At 46.2% G+C, this 21,865-nt stretch overlaps 2 protein-coding genes across 2 annotated transcripts in view; both read right to left on the bottom strand.

Moving 5' to 3' along the window:
* LOC147712121 (pancreatic triacylglycerol lipase-like) overlaps positions 1 to 21,865 on the bottom strand; it is a 201,867-nt gene that overhangs the window by 161,390 nt on the left and 18,612 nt on the right. The window lies entirely within an intron of this gene.
* LOC147712122 (uncharacterized) lies at positions 6,771 to 8,888 on the bottom strand. The gene is made up of 2 exons (XM_086920289.1): positions 8,270 to 8,888; positions 6,771 to 7,994 (listed from the first exon to the last, which is right to left on the bottom strand). The coding sequence occupies exons 1-2, from the start codon at positions 8,688 to 8,690 to the stop codon at positions 6,976 to 6,978; spliced, it is 1,440 nt and encodes a 479-aa protein (XP_086776415.1). The 5' UTR covers positions 8,691 to 8,888; the 3' UTR covers positions 6,771 to 6,975.

The raw sequence follows: 21,865 nt of genomic DNA, 5'->3' as shown, positions 1-21,865 counted from the left end.
GGGTGCGATATCTGTGATTTGGTGGCGAGGTTCTGCCTAGTCGAGAGTAGCCAGCAGTCTCGCCTGGGTGCTCCCGACTCCTCGGTCCGTGAGGTTGAGTGGCGCTCCCGACTCAGGGGCTTGACTTCTGCGGTATTATGGTGCTGCTACGTCTAAGGAAGTCTCTAACCTTACCCGTGGGTCACAGGGGCCCGCTCCCGCTGCTGCTTTGCAAACAGCACGCCATCTCATACGGGGGGTCGCCGGGGTAGCTCCTGCCTCGTCGCAGATGTCCCGCAGCTTCGACCCTCAGGGCAGCCAGCAGTCTCGCCTGGGCGCTCCTGACTTCTCGGTTCGTGAGGTTGGGGGCGCTCCCAACCTAGGGGCTTCACTTCTGCTGTATTTTGGTGCTGCTACGTCTAGGGCAGCCTCTAGCCTTGCCCGTGGGTCACAGGGGCCCGCTCCCGCTGCTGCTTTACAAACATCATGCCGTCTCATCCGGGGGGGGGTTGCCGGGGTAGCTTCTGCCTCATCGCGGATGTCCCACTGCTCCGTCCCTCAGGCTGCCTTCGGATTCTTCTTCATCCGCAATCGGGGATCCTCTAAAGCAGTGCAGATCTAGAGGCTGTGCGGATGGAGGTGGGTAGCAAAGGACTCCAAAGTCTCGACAGCAGACATCCAGCCTCACTGATGGCGGCCAGTCACTTGTCCACTCCCAAGGCTGTGTACGGGTAAGCGACGTTGTGTGACTCCAATCCTCATAATATTCACTCCATAAGAGGAGTGAGTAAATCCTGTTACACTTGTGTGTTCTGTTCCATTCGGTGACTGCCACTGACCGGGATATTCCAATTTAGGGATCCCAAGTGCTTGGAGCTCTTTCAGAGAGCTCCTACCAGTTGGCCATCTTGGTAGAGCCACCCACTAACCTTTCATAAGTTCACCAGCCCCTCCTTATCCCATGGACTCCTTCTCCCTATACTTGTTTACTCAGTTCACTATACTTGTTTACTCAGTTCACTGCTATTTGTCTCTCAACCCTTACCCACCATCTGTGCTTCCGATCAGTCAATCTACTTGAGTTCGAGCACTGAAATTGAACTCACATGTCTCGCTGTCGCGTGCACCACTCATGGGCTTCTTCTTTTTTGGATCCATTTCACAGGGATGCAACTAAATGAAAGAAGGAGAGAGAGGTGGGCTGCTCGAGCGCACCACTCGTTTCCTTCGGCTGTTGCTAGGTTTATTTTTAGGTCTCGCCTGTCAATGCGCATGCACATTGAGCTTGCGAGACTATAGGGGCTTAAACAGAGTTTAACTACACTGGCGATTTGATGCAGTGTATGTGCCCTTTTAGCTCAATGCGCAAGCGCAATGAGTTAAAATGCGCGTGCACAGTATCAAATCGTCAGCTTGGTGCCGCCAGCAGCTCTTCCCGCTCTGCCCCCTGCTGCATCAAAGGCTTTGCGCTCTGCCTCAGCCCAGCCATTCTCCTCCCCTAATTGCCCCCTGCTGCATCAAAGGCTTTTTCACGGCCGGCCGGCCGTGCTTTCAGTTTCACGGCTGCCAGGCCGTGTCTCTTTTTTTTAACTAGCAGTGGCTATTGACACATAGGAATTTGGTTTCCTAGTCATTCTTTCCATTTGTTTACTTCTTGTCATCATCTGTTTGTTTTGTAGGGATTACCGTTTGCCTTCCTTTTTTTTCTGTTTGTTTTCTTGTTTCCAGATTGACATTGTTTGCTCGTTTTGGTATCGTGCCCAGACTAGCACTTTTCAGTGTTTGTTCTACTCTTTTGTGGTCTATTCTGTATTCACACTTTTGCACTCTAGTGTTATATTCCTATTTGCGGTTTCCTAATTAGGCCCATGTTTCAGTACTCTTTGTCACACGTGCAAGCTTCAGCGTTACTCTTGGAGTTGTTTTCGATATCCGCATTGAGGCTCAGTGACGGAGGCAGCCTCCCGCAGAGAGTCAGCTGCGTCAGCCACTGCTTGAACAGTTGGGAGGCGACGAGCTTGGATTCTTTAGTTTGCCTTTTAATGGTCGGGGAGGTGAATTGCTACTGTTAATGTACTCAAGGTACTTGTAGAATGTGCACAGCTTTCGCCACAAGCAGTAGTAGCGTAGTCATGGGGTAGTAGGGTGCCATGGGTCCCAGCTTAAGTAATGAAAATGCCCCTACCTGTTAATTCGGTAGAAAACACAGCATTAATCAGTGTTCAATGCCCCCTCAGGGCCCCGGGCATTGCACCAGCTGCTTCACAGGCAGTAGCTCCCTGGCCACAGGGCGCACAATTGAATATCTGGGTGTGAGAGAACTTTTTCTATATGATACCGTTTTGGCCAGATCATTATTTGAAATCCTGATACGTATTGTGTTGCTTTGTTTGTTACTCTCCGCCTTCAAATGTGCATTGAGGTCTTCTTCGTTTTGGTGTCGCGGCTGTTGTTGTGTTGAAGGTCCTTTTGTTGATATACATCACTCCCTGAAAATCGGCATTAGTGAATGTAAAATGCGGCATCCTTTGCAGGGAGCAAGCGACAAGACACTCGAGCTGAATATTCTGCACGGTAATACACCCATTTGTTTTTGCATTAAAAAAAGAAGTTATACTTTGCACAGGCGAAAGCCTTCCTCGCGGCTCGTGCATTATTGAAGCCCGAGATAATGTGATGTTATAATCTCTGGCGGTGGTTTTCAAAGGATTGACAAGTCTGTGTGAGGTATGAACCTCTACGTGCAGACTAGACCGGGTTTAGGGGGTTGATTTCTGCGATGTTGTCTCCTAAACAAGAACGTTCATGGACGGCCTCTGAGAAGTCTCTTTTGTGTTCTGGCAAATACAAAGAGTTTCTTTTCTTTTTGGAAGAGTGGCCTTCTTAAAACATTATAATCCCAATGTTCAGTGTGAAACACCATGTTAATGTAGATGGTTCAAGGCAAACACCAAAGAAAAATGGACATCTTAACTCCAGTCCTCTGTTTGACAGAGGGGCAATTACATAATGTTAGAAGTGTTGCTTCCTTAAAGTGGAGTAATGCGTCTGTGATTTTTTTTTTATTATGCATCAAGCTCCTAAACCAAACGTGCCTTCCTGGTATTTCATGGTGCTGGAGTCAATAACATGGTTCTCACTCTCTCCTCCTCTCTCCCTCTCTCACTCCAATCCCTCTCCTCTCCCTCCTTCCCTCTCGTCCTCCCTCTCTCTCCCTCCCCTCACTCTCTCACTCTCCCTCTCTCCGTCTACCTCTCTCACTCACGCTCACTTCCCTCTCCCTCTCTCCTCTCTCCTCTGTCACCCTCTCCCTCTCTCTCTATCCCCTCTCCCCCTCTCTCTCCTCTCTCCCTCTCTTTACCTTCCCCCTGCTCTTCTTTTTATCCATCTCCCCATCTCCCCCTCTGCCTGCTCTCCTCTCTCTCTCCGTCTCTTCCTCCCCTCTCTCTCCCCTCCGTCCTTCGCTCTCGTCCTCCCCCTCTCTTCTCCCCCTCCCTCTCTCCCTCTACCCTCTCTCCCTTTCCCTCTCTCACTTTCCCTCTCTTCCCTCTTCTCTCTCCCCTCTCCCCCTCTCTCTCTCCTCTCTCCCCCTCTCTCTCCTATCTCTCCTCTCTCCCCTCTCTCCCCCTCTCTCTCCTCTCTCTCCTCTCTCCCTCTCTTTACCCTCTCCCTCTCCCTGCTCTCCTTTTTCTCCCTCTCCCCATCTCCCACTCAGCACCACCACAGCATCACTCAGCACCACCACAGCATCACTCAGCACCACCACAACATCACTCAGCACCACCACAGCACCACTCAGCACCACCACAGCCCCACTCAGCACCACCACAGCACCACTCAGCACCACCACAGCACCACTCAGCGCCACCACAGAACCACCACAGCACCACACTGCACCACCACAGCACCACTCTGCACCACCACAGCACCACTCTGCGCCACCCCAGCACCACTCAGCATCACTCAGCAACACCACAGCATCACTCAGCACCACCCCAGCATCACTCAGCACCACCCCACCATCACCACATCAGCACTCAGCATCACCCCAGCATCACTCAGCACCACCACAGCACCACTAAGCATCACCACATCATCACTCAGCGCCACCCCAGCATCACTCAGCACCACCACATTATCACTCAGCATCACCACATTATCACTCAGCACCACCACATTATCTCTCAGCTCCACCCCAGCATCACTCAGTGCCACCACAGCATCACTCAGCGCAACCACAGCATCACTCAGCGTAACCACAGTATCACTCAGCGCAACCACAGCATCACTCAGCGAAACCACAGCATCACTCAGCACCACCACAGCATCACTGATTCAAATATGTTCTTTCAATGTTTCAATCTGTTTTCAAGCTTTCAAGCTTTATTACAAATCGCAAAAAAATGTTAGTATTTCACTTCTGTTCTTGGATTTTCGTCACAATAAAAAACACTGAACATAATCTTCACAACAGTTATTTACAAAAGTTTAAGCTATTGACATTACAAAGTAAATAAATTATTTAAGTATTAATTATTTAAAAAAATTAAAAGCCATTGTTATTTGTAATATCAATACATCTAAGTCACGTAAATACAAAACATGTTGCATTACAAATGCTATAGGTGTCACATTTGCGAAAGTTATAAATATTGGCATTGTAAATGACAAAGCTATTAATTTAGCTATTTTAAAAAACAACACATACATTTAAAAAATTTCATTTCTAAGACCAATAGCTCAAACTTTCCTAATGCGAGACCTATTGGATTTCCAATGCTTGTTGTATCAGTAGCTACCTCCCTCAAAGAGCAACCCCGGATACCCTTCCTGGCACCTGATGGCACCCCCATTCTGCTCGCAGTCACAGCATTACTAGCTCTCATAAGGGACATTCTCAGACTTCGCTAAACACAACGACTGCAAGCAAGTTGGGTGAGTAGACTATGTCCTGATAACAAAATCTTAACGCTGTGATGGCAACTAAGGGCCCGATGTAGGTAGGGCTTTACCGATCGGTATCGGCCGAAAATACCGAGTTTTGGCCCTTACCGATCGGTAAACAGCCATCGAGATGTAGGGAACCAAAAACAGAACGAATCGGATAGAAAACCGAATCGGAATGTGTACCGAACGTGAAAGGATCCGATACGTACATACCGAAAATCGGATACGTAACGAATCGGAAAAACACCGATTCGGTGACAAAGACCGAATCGGTCCATGTACCGAATCGTTAGTGACACCGAATCGGAAAATCACCGATTCGGTCCCACTACCGATTCGTTAGTGACACCGAATCGGGAATTCACCGATTCGGTCCCACTACCGATTCGTTAGTGACACCGAATCGGGAAATCCGAATCGGGAATTCACCGATTCGGTCCCACTACCGATTCGTTAGTGACACCGAATCGGGAAATCACCGAATCGGTCCATGTACCGATTCGGTAGAAATACCGATTCGGACATGAACCGAATCGGAAAACATGCCGATTCGTATGAATCTCCGATCGGGAAATTCCCCGATTCCAACAGTTGGGGAGATGTAGGGAGGCACAGAAACACCGAAATCGGCTCAAAATCGGTAGAATTCACTCGGTATTTACCATGGATTGCAATCAGGTGGTAACCAACTCCAACCCATATAAACAGTCCCAAAATGCATTGCAACTTGCAGGATGGCAGCTTTCTATGTCATTGCGAGGCGGCTACGGCTACAGCAGGAAGGACAGAGGGAATGGCTAAGAAATGAACAGGTCTACAGACAGAGGATAACCCTGTTCATGCTCACTGAGGCTGAGATCCTACAGAGATACAGGCTGGACTCTGACACCATACTTGAGCTCATCAGGGACCTTAAGCCATACTTGGACCACCACACCCCAAGGGCACACGCCATCCCTGCGCACGTCCAGGTGCTATGCAGCCTACACCTGGTAGCGTCTGGCAGCTATCAAAGTGGAGTAGCAGCAGCAGGAGGGGTGAGCCAGAGCAGCCTGTCAAGGTTCTTCCACATATTCCTTGACGCCATGATAGACAGGATGGACCAATACATCTCATTCCCTGCAACCCACGCAGAACTGCTACAAACCAAAGCGGACTTCTACCAGATGGCACACTTTCCCCAAGTCATCGGTTGCATAGATGGCACGCATATTCCGATTTGCCCACCAGCGGACACCGAATACATATACCGCAATCGGAAATCGACACACACCATCAACGTGCAGGTGATCTGCAATGCCAAGTGCACCATCACAGACCTGGTAGCAAAATTTCCAGGGAGTACCCATGACTCCTATATATTCCAACAGAGCGGCATATATGCACGGCTGATGGCTGGCGATTTTGGAGAAGGATACCTCCTAGGTGAGCCACATCATCAGACCCCCATAACACATAGTAGGTAGGTGTAATACATGTATGCATGTGTCTAATGTGACCCCTTTCTCTTCCAGGCGACAGTGCATATGCCCTCCGCTCATTCATACTCACCCCCTACCTCAACCCCTCCACACCCAGCCAAAGGAGGTATAACCGGGCCCACATACGCACCAGGAATGTTGTGGAACGGACCTTTGGCATCTGGAAAAGTAGATTCAGATGCCTGCACAAGAGTGGAGGTGCAAGGCAGTATACCCCCATCACCTGCTGCAAGATCATAGCTGTATGTGCAATGTTACACAACCTTGCGGTCAAGAAGGGCACTGAGGTGGAGTTGTCTGACTACGAGGACTATGACGACGACGAAGCTGTGCCACTGACACAGCCAGCTGGGGTGTGTACGCCATGTGATGGCAGATACAGACGTGAGGAGATCACTGAGAACTATTTCTGACTGAGTACAGATGCAAAGACAGCTAAATGTTGCTTGGAAAATAAAATTTTTAATAGTGATGCACCACAGTTACATCACTGAAGTGCATTAAAAAATGGAGTCTGTCAAAACAAATAAAGTCCAGGGTCCTGGTATGATCATCCCCCCTTGCCAGCCTATTTTTTGGCCCGCTTTCCAGACCCACTGGGGTGTCCCCCGGCCCCCTCCGAATGGCCTGCAGCATCAGCGGATCGCCTGGTGCTCCTCCTTGGCTCTGATGCAGCGCTGGCCGGGCTGCTGCGGCTGCTGCTGTCTCCAGCATCACCCAGGTCCAGGGCAGGATTGGAGGCGGCGTTTGAAATTAACATGGCCTCCATGGCCGTGGTGATTCTGGCCATCCCCCTGGTCAGCTCAGCCGTTTGCTGACTCTGCACCGACTCCTGATTTGCGCTTCGGATGCACAGCTGGGCGGTCGCCGATGCAAGGCGGGCCATGGCCCGGTTGAGCACCCGGGCATCCCTCCTGCGCGCAACCTCATGCTCCTCCTGCCTGGCAGAGGAGTGGGTGATGGCAGTGGTCAGCCTGCCCAACCCTGCTGCCACCTCCTTGTTGCTGTCCACAACAGCCTGGAACCCCTTCACCAACTCCCCCATCTGCAGGTTGTGCTGCAGGAGCTGGCGTTGGCAGGCCATGGTGGATCTGGCCTGTTGGCGCTGGATTTTGACCATCTGGCCCTCCAGGCCCAGGAACACACTGCCCTCCCGTGCTGGTGCAGCAGTGGTGGTGGTGGTGGTGGTGGCACGGCGTCTGGCACTGCTGCCTCCGGCCTGCTGAGTGGGCTGGGGTGCCACTGGTGGTGGTGTGGTGCTGGCCGGTCCCGGTGCCCCTGCTCCCAGGACAGGTAGGACGGGTGGCAAGGCCACGGTTGTGGCAGGAGCTGTTGTCGGCGGAATGGTCTGCCTTGTTGGGGAGTTGCATGGTGAAAATTGCAAGGGGGGTGAGCTGGGCAGTACTGGGGAGTGCACTGCCTGGAAATCAATCACCAGGACTCCCTCCATTCCAAGCCCTGTGGTGTCTCCTTCCTCATCCTCATCCTCCTCCTCCTGGCCAGGCTGGCTGGTGCTGGGCCCTGCCACTGCAGTAGTAGATGTCGAGGCTCCCTCTGCTGCCACAGTGGTGCTGCCTGATGGTGCCCCTAGGTACAAAGAAGCATTTGTAAACTGAGTGCCGATGTATTACAGGCAGTACAATTATGGCATTCCACATGTCCTTGCATCTCCTTACACCGTGTCACACTGTTTCCTGTCTTGTGATTCTGCACTGACATATCTGGCTAACTTCTGCTGACTACATGTACCATGATGCTTGTCTCTTGTATGTTGGTGGCAGTACAGTGCTGGTGTTTGCCTATGCATTGTGTCTAATGGGGAGGTGTCTGGTAGGGTGTGTCATGATGCGCATGCTTCTTACCTGTAGCTGTGGCCATCGCAGTGCTGTCCAGGGTCCCGATCCCTACGATGCTCGCCCTCTCGATGGTGCTGGAGACAATTTCCTCCAGCTCGGTGAGGGGTGGCGCCGGGTTCTGGCCTCCTCCGGTGTGTCCAGCCTGCCTCTGGATTTCGGCCAGCTTCCTCTTCGTGAGGCTGCGGAGGTCGTAGAACCTTTTCTTTAGTTCCTCAATGGACCTGGGGGTGACTCCAGCAGCATTGACCTTCTGTGCGATGTCGGTCCACAATCTCCTCTTCGTGCTGTCTGGCACGTTGAGGGACAGCCTGCCAAAGAGCTGGCGGTGCACCCTCACCACCTCCTCAACCAGCACCTGCAGTTCTGTGGTGGTGAATTTGGGCTTCCTCTTTTGGGAGGACTTCTGGCTTCCTGCCTGATCTGCCATTCTGCTGTTGTTCAGTCTGCAACCTCCTTCTCCCACTGCTGCTAACTGTGTGTTGGGCTCAGGCAGGCTTTCCAGTAACTTCTAGAAACTTCTTAATTGTCTGCACCTGCCAGGGTTGCCACTCCCTGTTTGGGTGGGGGAGGGGGAGCCACCTCATTGGCTGAATCGCCTATTGCCGAATCGGCTTTTACCGATTCGGTATTAGCCGAATCGGTAAAATCCGATTCGGTATTATCCGATTCGGTAAAAGCCGAATCGGTTCATGCAATGCATTCCTATGGGCTTTTTCGCCATGGGTCTATGATTGCCGAATCGGTTTTTACCGATTCGGCTTTTACCGATTCGGTATTCGCCGATTCGGAACTATCCGATTCGATGAGAGCCGATTCGGTGTTTTCCGATTCGTTGTTGGCCAAATCGGTAACTTCCGATTCGGAACGAGCTGAATCGGAACGTACCGATTCTCATTACCGATGCCGACCGATTCGGTTTTCATTCGGAATTTTTTTCCTACATATCGTTTTCCGTTTTCTGAATACCGATTCGGCCCGCCTCGGTATTTTGAAATCGGAAAATCGCGTTTACCTACATCGGGCCCTAAGTCTGTAGTAGACCTAACATCTAGGGCCAGATATAGGTAAGTATATTTTACCGACTCATAAATACAGAATTTTACCGATTCATTATTTATGAATCGGTAAAATTGAAGGAGGGAGATTTAGGTAAATTCGGTAATTGAATTACCGAATCTGTAAAAATCGGTATTTACCGAATCGGTAAATACCGATTCGGTAATGCCTGTTGATTCCTATGGGCCTTGAAGCCCATAGGAATCAATGGGCATTACCGAATCGGTATTTACCGATTCGATAAATACTGAATCCTGCAAGGGTGCAGGGGGTGTCACTTTGACACCCTCTAGCACCCCAAATACAGGCATGTGTGCCATGTGGCACACAGACATGCCCTAAGGGCATGTCCGTCTGTCACATGGCATAGGTGTGCATGCCATGCACACATGTGCATGCACACCTGGATTTGGTATTTTACCACCCAATTGGATTGGGTGGTAAAATACTGAATCTGTAAGGCCCTTGGGACTCAGAAGAGTCCCACCTACATCTGACAGTTACTGAATCGGTAAAAATACCGATTCTGTATTTTACTGATTCAGTAAATTTACCCCATTCGGTAAATTTACAGAATCGGTATAATTGGCCACCTACATCACAAATACCCATTTACCGGTCGGTAACGGCCGAAATCGGCCGTTACCGGTCGGTAAATGGCCTCCTACATCTGGCCCTAGTCTTTTGGTAGAAATTTCCTTGCAATGACAAACTGCGTAAAGCCTATTTTAGCTTTTGTGTTAAATAAGAGGCAATGCCCTGCAGAGGTAATAGGTTTTACTGTGTGATATTTCCACAAGAGCTAGTGTCGTCCTCTTAAAGTTCGAGGAATAAACAGGCTTAACAAATATTAATTTGATATGTTCGGAATAGTTACTGAACTGTTTTCCAGCAGTTGCTAGAATTTACAGAGATGCCCTGCTAATTACAAGCAATGATTAATCTTGCGAAGCGGTAAAAATATCCAACAGCCTGTTTAGTTGACATTTTTACTTTTTCGATGCATTGCCATATTTGAGTTGTCGAATGGAGTGCATTGAGATTTCGACTTGTCTTTTATTGTAGCCTGGATTATTGTCAAAGCAATCAATGATCTTAAGACTAATATTTTCCTATCCTTGAATAATAAATACATGATCGTCTTTAAGATCGTCTTTAATATCGTTAATCTTTACATTTTTATAAGTTTACGTTGTTAAAAAATAAGAACCTTGCATCTTATGTGAGCCATACTGTTGCATAGCTTTACCATCTCTAAGTCAGGGATGCAATCCTTTAAATACTATATTTATTTATTTTTAATTTGTTCTCAAAGCAACTATATACTCGTCAGACAACAAGCTTTCAGTGTTTGGACAGCAAACAATGTCACTGTTGAGTATGGAATTGTGCCTGCTCACTCATTGCAAATTGTTGTGGTGACATCCCAGTCTGGGAAATTCTTGGGCTGGCACCACATTCAGTAGTGGGTGCATAAAAGGAACCAGGACCTTCTTCAAACCCTTCTGCTGCACATCTGTCGAAGAGGAACCCCTGAATACAGATTAGGCTGTAGTGTGCACCCTCCAGCTTTACAATGCATACTTCATTACTGGCTGACACCATATCTAACCTGTGCTAGACACCGAAAGAGAAATAGTAACCTTCCTCTCACTGTTCTAAGATTTTGCAAAATGGTCGAGGTAGTAAATGAATGTGTAAGAGTGGCAATTTTCCGGGATTTGTTATATGTTTGGGAAAAAAGCTTGGTGTGAAGTATGAACCCATGGGAAGGGTTTCCAGGACACCTATTTTTATTTGCAGATCGAAGTCATAGGTCTACAGATTTGTGGATTCAGTACTTTTGTTGGTTTTGTAGATGTGGTTCGTGCATATCTGGCTTTTGGGCACTAGAATTGTGCATCATTGTGTATGATCCAATACCTAAGTATATTTTTGGAATTTATTTTTTCAATAACTATAATAAAGGAATACAGACCATGCCCACTGGAAAAGCTATGCTGGAATACAAATATAACAAACAAACGAACGTCCGACAGCTTTGCTGTTTTCCAGGCACCGCACCAAGTTACATATGTGACCCACCACCCGGCATTAATGGTTTTCATAGAGGGGTATCTGAGGATGACATCCACCACTTCAGGTGGCAAATTGAAGTTTGTCATGTGTCGCTGTTCTATCTCCACACATGGGCGTGTCAGCCGTGTAAATTCAGGTGGAGGGCTCTCTCCTGCTGTGGAGACAGGACGTCTTCCCGAAGTAGGAACCTGATAAGAGGACAGGCACTCATTCTCAGGAGTTCTGGGCGCCACATTCTCCTGACCCAATTGAGTGCCATTGGAATGACATGGGCCTGATTGTTCATGATCTTCTTCACAACTTGGGACATTGAGGTAGTGGCGGGAAAGCACACTGGAGTCCTTTGTCCATCCCAGTCGTAATTAGTTTCCTAACGTGCTCTTGTAGAAAGTGTGTTATTTTTCTGAGAGCCACGGTATGAATAACAAGCATTTGAAATGCTATTGGTCTCGCATTACTGAAAGTTTGAGCTATTGATGTTGCAAACAATAATGCAACGCCAATAGCTCAAACTTTCAGTAATGCAAGACCTATTGCATTGCAAATGCTTTTTATCTAGAGACTCATCCACGCTGACACTTAATACGCCCAACTGCTTCGAACGTTGCCTCAAAAAGATACCATGGTCAAAATACCCCATCAGAGCAGCCACTTTGCCCCACCTTAACTATCCCTCCTACCTTCCTACATATTTATGACACCTGTGAAACCAGTGTAAGTATATACATTATTTGCATACTTTGCTCTCTTACTGTTTCTTGTTGAAAGCATCACCCCTCCACAATTCACATAATCATTTATGCAGCCAACCAAACTGCATATTTGTTCTTTCTGTAATGGCTTGTTTCTATGTAAAATGCTTCTCTTTGAAGTGTTCTCACCATGAGGAAATAAATATCTACACCTTTAAGTCACAGTAGTTGATGGAAAGGACTTTGAGCAGGTTGATTTGGAGTTTATGAGGCAGTTATACATATAATTTCACGAAGTCCCAATTTTATTGCACCTGATCTTGCTGATTATTTAGTGCAATATCCAAGGTTTGGGTTCAATATTTATCTGATGGAGATACACCAGCTAGAGATGAAATCAATTCAAGGACAGCTCCTCTCCTTTTTATGGCTCATATTTGTAGTTGAATCATTTGCTCAATGCACCAGCCCACTTGGAAGCATTTTGTTTAAATTAAACGCAAAATCTGAAATTTTCCATTTAACATGAGATGCAGTAGAATTGTCAGATAGTGAAAATAATGTAGCTTAAATGGCCAAACCTGAATTACAAATCTTGTGGTAAACCTAACAACCTCAAATGACTATCTTTTCTGTGGGAATTACCCAAGATTGCCAAATCAGTCTTGACCCTGTTCCAATGGGAACAGTTCAACCCGAACTGCCAAGCCAGGTCTTCTCTGCACCAGAACACAAGCCCCTAAGACCGGTTTCACCCTGTTTGGGCTCTTCAGTCGGGTGGAGCTTGGTTCCAGTGGCACATTGAGCAAGGGACCCACATCTGCACATACTCCATTACCGTTTTGTGTGCTTGATATAATGCCCTAAGTGGTCAAGGCTATGCCCAGTCGTGGGTCCTTCACTCACTGTGCCCTGGAACCAAACTACATCAGGTAATAATACTAGGAAATTATATTAATCTTCTAGTCTTCTTGTGGGATTTGTGCAAGAACCACTTGTTTTTGTTTATTACTCACATCCTCCTAGAGGTTGATAAAGGATGATCATTTTATCAACCGTGAATGTTAAATTAATAAACATTTTTAACAACAATTCTAAATTCCCACATCACAATGGAGATCAGCTGTACCGAGCTTTAGCACTGAGTGGCCACACAAGGTGCTGCTCAAATTAGTCTGATCCAAGTCAGTGACCTAATAACAAAACCACCTCCTGTGTTGAACTTTTATCAGCGCTTTCAAATCGATGGTAACACTACAGAAACCTGTGATGGGTCACACTTCATAGTAGCGAAGAATTAGAACAGTAAAGGTTACATAACAATTCCAGTTTATACATTTATTCATGTCGGGGGCGCAAGGGCAATTAAGCAATTCTTCTAAAGAGTATTTCCTTTGTTTATTGAACCAGAGAAGCCAGACTCTACTGCAGGCTCATTTCAATTTCCGAATTCATTCTTTTAAGGCTTGGACTTTCACGGGTAATGAGGCCGAACAGGCCAGACTTACTTTTGGAAGCTGGTGTGGGATAGGACAGCAGATACAGATGACAGCAAAATAACACAGAATCAATATATTGTCGAGTCACTGTTATTTCTTTTATGGAAAAGATGTGAGACTTTTTATTATCATATAATTCAAATGCATAGTAAACGGCACCTCTAATACATATAGCATCTATGTATATATTCACTGGAAAAATGCTGCATACCGGCTGGGGTGCTCTCTGGCCTAGCTTATATTTTTAAGGAAAGGGCCAACAGTGAGAACATCTCTTAAGTAAGGATGTAAACGAAGAACGGACAGTGCAGATCGCTCGGCATTACTCAGTAGTCCTATTCAGTTTGTTACACTCTCCAGTTCGGTGAGTGGTATTTTCGAGGCATAGGATATAACGTCGATCCAAATGTTGGGATCCAAATGTTGTAATTTTGTTGCTATTGGGTTAGCATTAGCAGAAGCCATCCTGTATCTTGTCCGATTTGTGGAATCCATTTTGTATTTCTGGCAGCCATCTTGTATGCCATGTGCTACCACGTGCGTGTCATGTGCTCTGTCCTACCTTGCTTTTGTCTGCTCTTCAAATCTGCCTAGAGACAGGTTATATTTAGCCTCTTCTGCTTCGCACATGCTCAGTTGAGCTTGCAGCTGTCCTTGCAGCTGTCCCTAGTCTGTATTTGTCTGGATGTGTTCACCAGAATTAGCAACTGTTAGCTCCTCCCACTTGTTGACTGTGCATTTTCTGTATGACCTTATATGTACCTGAAACCTTCTCTTGTACTTGTACTGCCTTCTTTTGAGCCCCTGTGTGAGTTTAAAAGGACCAAGCTCCTTCCATTCAGTGTGCTACTTCATACATTGTCGAAGGGTGTTGTGTGAATGTAGTTCCACCTCATGAGGTTTAATAAACTTTGTATTTTCTATTCCAGTTTCTGTGCCAACTTCTATCCTATTGGTCTGAGGACATGTGCAGAGAAGGGCGAACCCCTATCACTGGTAGGACTTGCTGAGGCCCACCACCACAAATTGGCGCCCGACACGTGGGGCTCATCGGCGACACAGATGCCCGAAGGAGTGGTCGAAAAGGAGGATTGGAATTTCGCTTTGGATGATCACTGCCCGGCGTTTTCCCTCTCTTTCTGATCTGACCCTCCAGGTAGTGCCGGCCCTCGACTGAGATCTCTTCTGTTGATTCGCCATGCAGTGACCATTTGGTCGATTTTGAGAACTTGGCAGTTGGAACCTGGACACCAAGTGATTGGTAAGAGTTGTTATGCGACACTTGCATTTGGTTTTGATGCCTGGGATTGGTAAGGTAGTTTAGTAACGCTTACTGTGGTTTTAGAATTTTGGATTTGTGTTGGCCAACTTGGATTTGTATGGGATTGATATATGAATTGCAATTTATATAGGCAGGTAAGGAGGGGAATTTTCTCTATTTTAATTGATTTGAACGACACATCGTACTAAGGGTACCTTAAGTGCTACTTTGGTTATAATACTGCATATTCTTCACTATTTTTGGCATGCCTGTTTCTAGCACACTTCGTAGGATGTGTTGCTTTTGTAGTGGTACCAGTTTGAGACTCGATGAAGCAAAACCGCCCCCCTCGAGGGGACGCCTAATAGGGATATGCAGACCCTCCAGGATATCGCGATTTCGCGGTTTGCAGCGAAATCGGCACTTTTGTTAAAGTGCCGCGATTTTTTTTTAAAGTGCCGCGAAATCTGGTCCCGTGCAGCAGAGGGGTGTGCGCGAGCCGTGGAAGAGATGTTTATCCCGTCATGATGCCGCCCAAATAAACAAGCACTGGCACAGTTGACAGCTTGGCTTTTCAGACCCAAAGCCTATTGGCTCACATCATACTTGTTCTCTTTGCCTGCTCGTCTCCCTCCTTATTTTCCAATGTAATCCCCTTCTCTCTACCTCCATCTTTCTTTGTCTCTTTCTTACTCTCTTACTCATGGACATTATTTATGTTTCATTTTTATCTTTTACCTAATTTACTGGCTAATCAACTTCCAATTTCTGTTTAATCCAAACAAGGATATGTTTCTTGTCTTATGAATATGGCCATGATATGGGTGATTTCACATCTGAATGCGATGTGGTGGGTGGTTGGACATAATTCAAACAGTTTGGGAGACCTGTGGCGGCCCTACTTCAGGCTACACCATGGAGAATGCAAACCACCTACCAGTGGAAATGTATTTCTATATACAGTTTACATTTATATAAAGCTGACTCCCAACTGAGCCAGCCATGTGACTATTCTGCAGGCAGAAGAAATGGGTCTAAACTAATGTGCTCCATTTTTCCTGATTGTATTTTCAGACTTACACCTGAAAAACAGGTTGTGATGTGTGCACATGCGGACTAAGCATAATTCGCACACCTATGCATGGATGCAATCTACTTAGGAAGTGGGAGCGTACATGGGCGAAGAAATGTAGCATGGAATTAGTGAATGGCGCTTCTTGCAGCCCAAGACATGTTTATATAGATCTCAGATTCAAATCTGTAATATGTAAATACCACGCAGTCATACGTGTAAAAAACGAATTGCGCTCATTTTGCACAAGTTATGATACAACTTAGTTTGCAGTGTATTTCAAGTATAATGATTTTTGGCCCTGTGTTTGTGCACAGTTGATCTACTGTGGTTTGCATCGTATTTCTGTGACTAACTAGATACGTTTAATCTGTGGAGGACAGTGAAATATCCTTCTAGATTTCACAGTTACACGAAAGCAGAGCGGGATATATGCCTTGTTTCAGTATACAATCTGGTACAAAAAAGGGGTATCATGTCCCCATCTTGGGGTAGTCGAGGGCAGGCCTCAAGAAATACACAAATTATCTACAAATAATTTTATTAAATTCTGTCCAACGATTAGCCCACTTCCTACATCCTTAAGGCAAAACATCCCTTAGACTGGTGTCCTTTGTTGTCAATGAAAAATGTCCTCCACTCTGAGGCCCTTATTACCAGTTGTTTAGAATAAAACGGTTAGAAAATGGGTTGGTGGTTGACTTGGAAGGGAGCCCGGGCAAGCAGCAACCAGTGGTCGAAGTGCCTAAAAAAGAAGTATGGGAACTGTGATGCTGTGCAAAATGGGGGCAAGTGTGAGCGTGTTTGGGGGATGGTCAAAGGTGTGGTGAAAAAAAATTATCTGTAACTTTCTTTGGTCTTTCACTTCCAGTTAACTACACATAAAAATGCACACGAAAGCGGTGTCCAGCTGCCCTCAGACTTTCAGGCGAGAAAAGGGTTAAGGATGTGCCAAATACTGGTACCACAATGTGTCAAAAGGTGTGATAACTGCTACCAACCTATAAGAAAGCAAATGGAGAATTTCATTTCCAAGGGATAACAACCTTAACCTGTGGGCTGCTTCCTCTATTCCATATTCCAGGTTGCCTATTCAAAGTGGAAAACTCTGCTAAAACGATTTCCATTGATTTAAGGCTGAAAATGAATGATTATGAGTGAAATAAAGTGCTGCAAAAATGCTGCAAAATTTCAATATTTGTGCCGCTAAATTTCCATATTTGTGCCGCTAAATTCGCGAATCCATGCCGTTATATCCTGGGGGGTCTGGATATGTGTATTAAATGTGGTATTTCTTCTCAGTTTCATACGTCTTTATTTTGAAAATATTTTCATCATAAAAGACATTGACAAAATTCATACATACATTGTATATAAAAACCACAATTCATAATTATGAGTAGATAAAAACTTCTCACCATACAAAGACTTATATTACAATAAAATGTAATTAAATTCAATTTCCAATTTATAAAGACGTACAGATACATAATTTAAAACAGGACAGTATCAGGTGATCAATTAAATACACATTTGCCTGGCTCTGACAATCCGGACCCATCCCAGAAATTTAGCAACTCCTATAATCACAGGTTCACACATAGTGGTTCGAAGAGCCCATAACGCCTCTGCACTACCTTGTGCACGGATCGTCTTGCAGACAGGCTTGAGCCACTTACTCCGCGGAGCAGTATAGGCAGGACAGGCCCAGAAAATATGACCTGTAGTCTCCCTTTGGTCCCTACACCAGGGACAGCACTCAGTTATCTGGCCAAGCCAGTTGTGTGTAAAGGACCTCACAGGTAGCGAGCCAACCCGAAACTGATGGCAGAGTTTCCTATCAAGGCATTTAGTGATAGTGTCCCAATAAGGCTCCAACTGGGGATCCAATTTAAAAGTCAAAAACTGCCCGGTTAGATTGGTACCCTCCGACAGGATGGCCAAATGGGCTCGTACTGTCGCCCAGAAGAGAGACTTATATTCTTTTTTTGAAGGAAAAATTCCAGTTTCCGGTGTTAACCATAACTGGCTTAACCCCATTTCTCCCAACGTGGACTTCACAATGCGGAACCAAGGCAGATTTCCAGACCCCAAGATAGATCTGACTTCAGCAATTTCATTCGCAAACAAGGCCAGTTCCGGAGTAGACCAAATACGCCTCCATAAAGCAACCATCCTATAACGTGCGATGTCATTTATACCTTGACAACCCATATCTAACAGAAGGGGCTTACTAGGGGTAGATTGTGGCAAGCTCCCAAGAGCACGCAAGAACTTGTTTTGAATTCTTTGTGAAGGGGTTAGATCAATAAAACCCCATAGGTCCGCTCCATAGAGGATTGCCGTTCTTATTTTCGCCTCATAAATTTTAAGGGCTGGTTTGATCTTTTTAGTGATTGAACTACGTACCCTGTTAAGCGTGCAAATTTCAAACAAAGTGCATTGCGCTGCAATTCCCAACGCAATCTATAATCTAAAACCACCCCCAAGTAACGCAGGGGTCTATTCTTTGTCAGGACCATAAATTTTGTTTTATTCACGTTAATATGGAGGTCATTTGAGTTACAGAAATCCTCAAACCTGTTAATTGCTGTTTGTAGGCCCTTTTGGGTCTTGGAGAGGATTAATGTATCATCCGCGAAGATGAGTAGCGGAAATGTAGTTCCACCCAATACAGGTGCATCAGTAGGCGTGTCAGCAAAAAATTTCACCACTTGATTAATAAATAGGAGAAACAAAGTTTGGGGCTAACACACACCCCTGGCGTACCCCACGTGTTACAGGGAACCGTTCCGTCACCTGCCCCTGTCTCCCCCATCTGACCCTGGCAAAGTTATCGTTGTGCATTCTAACTATAAGATCAAGTCGTTCGCTGGGCATACCCATTTTATCTAAGGCGGACCATAGTTTGCCTCTTGGAACAAGATCAAATGCGGACTTAAGGTCCACAAATGCTGCATAAAGGGTGCCCCCACCCAGAAACACTACCTTCCAATAAATCATTAAAAATCTAAACACCTGATCAATGGTGCTTGTGCTAGCCCTGAATCCTGCTTGCATTGGGGATAGAATTTTTTCATCACAGACCCATGCCTGTATTCTAGCTAATACCATCCTGGCTATGACCTTTTGTAGCACGTCTATAAGACTTATGGGGCGATAGTTCCCTGGGCACGAGTGGTCGCCTTTTTTAAAAACAGGTAATATTTCAGCCCCGCGCCATGAGTCGGGAATACTAGCCCCATTCGCTATAGCATTGGCAAAGATCTTAATGTAGGGCACCTAATTTGGCATGTCGAGCTTAAATAAATCTGCCGGAACACAGTCCATGCCTGGTGCCTTACCTGCCTGTACTGCTCCAAGCGCCTTCTCCACATCTAAGGTAGAGAATACCAATTGCAAGCTCGGCCTAGACCACGAGGGAGTTGACATAGCAACGCCCTCAGAGAGATCCAACTCGGTGCCTTTAAACTGGGAGGAGAAATAGTCTACCCATACCTCTACTGGGACACAATTGTCCGGAGTTTGAGTATCCATATTCCCTCCCCATTTAACTACCTGCCAAAACTTAATCTGGTTTGGCGATAGACAGGCTTCATAGAGATCCTGCCACCGCCTGTCATCCCATGCCTTTTTTGCTATTATTTGGACCCTCTTATACTCCAACCATGCCTGTTTAATATCAGCTGAGACCCTGGTTTTAATAGTCGCAATTAAAGAGCTGTGTGCCTCCCTACAAGATTTGTCATACCATTTACTACTGGAGGGCTGCGATATCTTTTTCCCTGAACACCCTGCTCTAGTTAAGAGAATTTTTAATTGGCCAAAAAGTTGCTCATGAAGAATATTGACCTGCTCAGAGGGATCTAACATGTTGTTCAGTGCCTGCATTGCATTCACTGTGGAAGCAACTTCCTGAGAGAATCTCTCTAAAACAGTAGGATCTTCAAGAATATGACACCAACGGACCCTACGTCTATTATTGGTCAGAGAGACCTCAGCCATGATACACTGCGTGACCTTATCGCTGCGAAGTCCCTTCTCAACTTTAAGATTTAAGGCCAGCGGGCTGTGGTCACTCTCTTGATGTACAATTATTACCATGTCGTTCACAAGTGACCAGAATTCCAATTTAATTAAGTAATAGTCTATACGACTTTTGCTAATCCCATTATCAAAGGTGTCCTGACCTATTTTATCCGAGGATGTACGGCCATTAGCTGCCCTCAGCCCCCATTCCAAGCACAAACCCATCCAGTGCAAGGCTGCTTCAGTTACCTTCTTAATAGGATTTAAGACAAGGTGTGGGACATCCCATATTTGATCTTCTTCTAAATATGTATCATCACTTCCCCCAGGGAGAGGTTCAAATGTGCAGTTTAGATCCCCTGCAACTATTTTAAACTTATCCCTCCCAATTTCATCAAGATAAGAGTCCAACTCCCCAATAAGTACTGGTCTCCGACCTCCTGAAAGCACACGTGCATAGATATTGATTAAATAGATATCCTGACAGTTGTCTCTACAAAGTTTAATTCCAAGGATGTCAGGATTCTGTACCTGTATCTCCAATGGCCTAAAATTAACTAGCTGTCTTACCCATATTGTCAGCCCACCAGATGGCCGACCTTTTTTCCCACGGACTGCAGGTTTAAAAAAGTTTATGTATCCTTCGCGAAAAAGTGGTTCCAGGGCCCAGCATTTCTGTAGAATCACAATGTCGTGAAGGTCTATAAACTCTGCCCATTCAGCCTGTTCCAATTTCCCCCTAAGACCAGCAATGTTCCACGAAATGATTTTAAGTGAAGCATTTGAGGGGGGTAAGTCTATAAGAACAGGTTCCCCCTGCCTGAATTGAGAACTTCTTTCCACAGCCCCCTACAGCTGGCTAGTACTAGCAAAAGCAAGGTTCCCTTTTTGGTGTATTACCCCTCCCGTCTGGTGCTTCTCAGTAACAACAGATGTAACCACTGGGTTCCCTGGTTGATCAACTATACCAGAACCCTCTCCGTCACATACTCCTACTACCCTTATAGACTTGCTGGAAACAGGACGACCACAATAGTCTACTCTACCAGAATCAGTGGGGGCAGCCGCCTCCACCGCCTCGTCGTCCTCAAAAAGAATGGGCATGTCATGCCCATCCGAGACACAGTCAATACTCTCCAGGCCGGAGAGAGGTTCGAATCGATTAAATAAGGGGGCAAACAGCGGGGTATGTCTGACCTGATCAAGTTGGAATCTCCCAGAGGGTCCGTTATGGTTTAACAAGGGGAAGTGATTATGTTTTGGTGGGTTACTAGATCTTTTAGGGTAGAAATAGTGTAGTCCTAGAGTTTGGACATCACCCATTCTTCCAAATCTAGGTTCTCTACGGATGTAGTCCACCACCCACGGGTCCTTAAAATTAACAATAATGCAGTCCCCTCTAGATCCTTGGGGCAGGGACCCACCCAGCTAACTCTTCTGACACTGATAATCTCTGTGTTCGTGGAGGGCGGTAGGGTTCTATTTCTGTCAAGCCAATAAACAACTTTATTTTTTAAATCTCTAAAAGATTCAGGTTTGCCACCATTAATTGTCGAGACCCCCGTCATTATTATGGTATACGGGGCCGACTCAGGAGGGAGATTCACATAAGGTGGGCTTTTTTTCCTCTCTATATGGCTATTCTGACTACCCCGATTATCCCTACGGCTCACACTAGGTGCCGGCTGTGAGCTAGGTACTACTCTCTTCTTAACCTTATCTCCCCTAATAGGTGTTGAAGGTTTACTAAGTACGGGGGCAGTCCCTGAGCAAGATGGGCCCTTCTGAGTTTGTGCATTCCCCCCCAAAATTGGTGATGACCGTTTGGCCATTATGCTTGTTATCGGGACATGAGAAGCTGTAAAATCTTTATTGGGTACAACAATGCCCTTAACTAAGTTTTCCAATGCTTTG

This window comes from Lissotriton vulgaris, chromosome 5 (assembly GCF_964263255.1).
Source record: "Lissotriton vulgaris chromosome 5, aLisVul1.2, whole genome shotgun sequence".
Taxonomy (NCBI): Eukaryota; Metazoa; Chordata; class Amphibia; order Caudata; family Salamandridae; genus Lissotriton; species Lissotriton vulgaris.
The sequence above is the reverse complement of the archived record's forward strand: the minus strand, read 5'-3'. Positions and strand labels throughout refer to the sequence as shown.

What these genes read in the sequence shown, in the direction of transcription:
- LOC147712122 (XM_086920289.1), bottom strand. Translation starts at nt 8,690, where the DNA reads ATGGCAGATCAGGCAGGAAGCCAGAAGTCCTCCCAAAAGAGGAAGCCC. An exon ending in TGCGATGGCCACAGCTACAG is followed by an intron (nt 7,995 to 8,269) that starts GTAAGAAGCATG and finishes CTTTGTACCTAG; the next exon opens with GGGCACCATCAGGCAGCACC.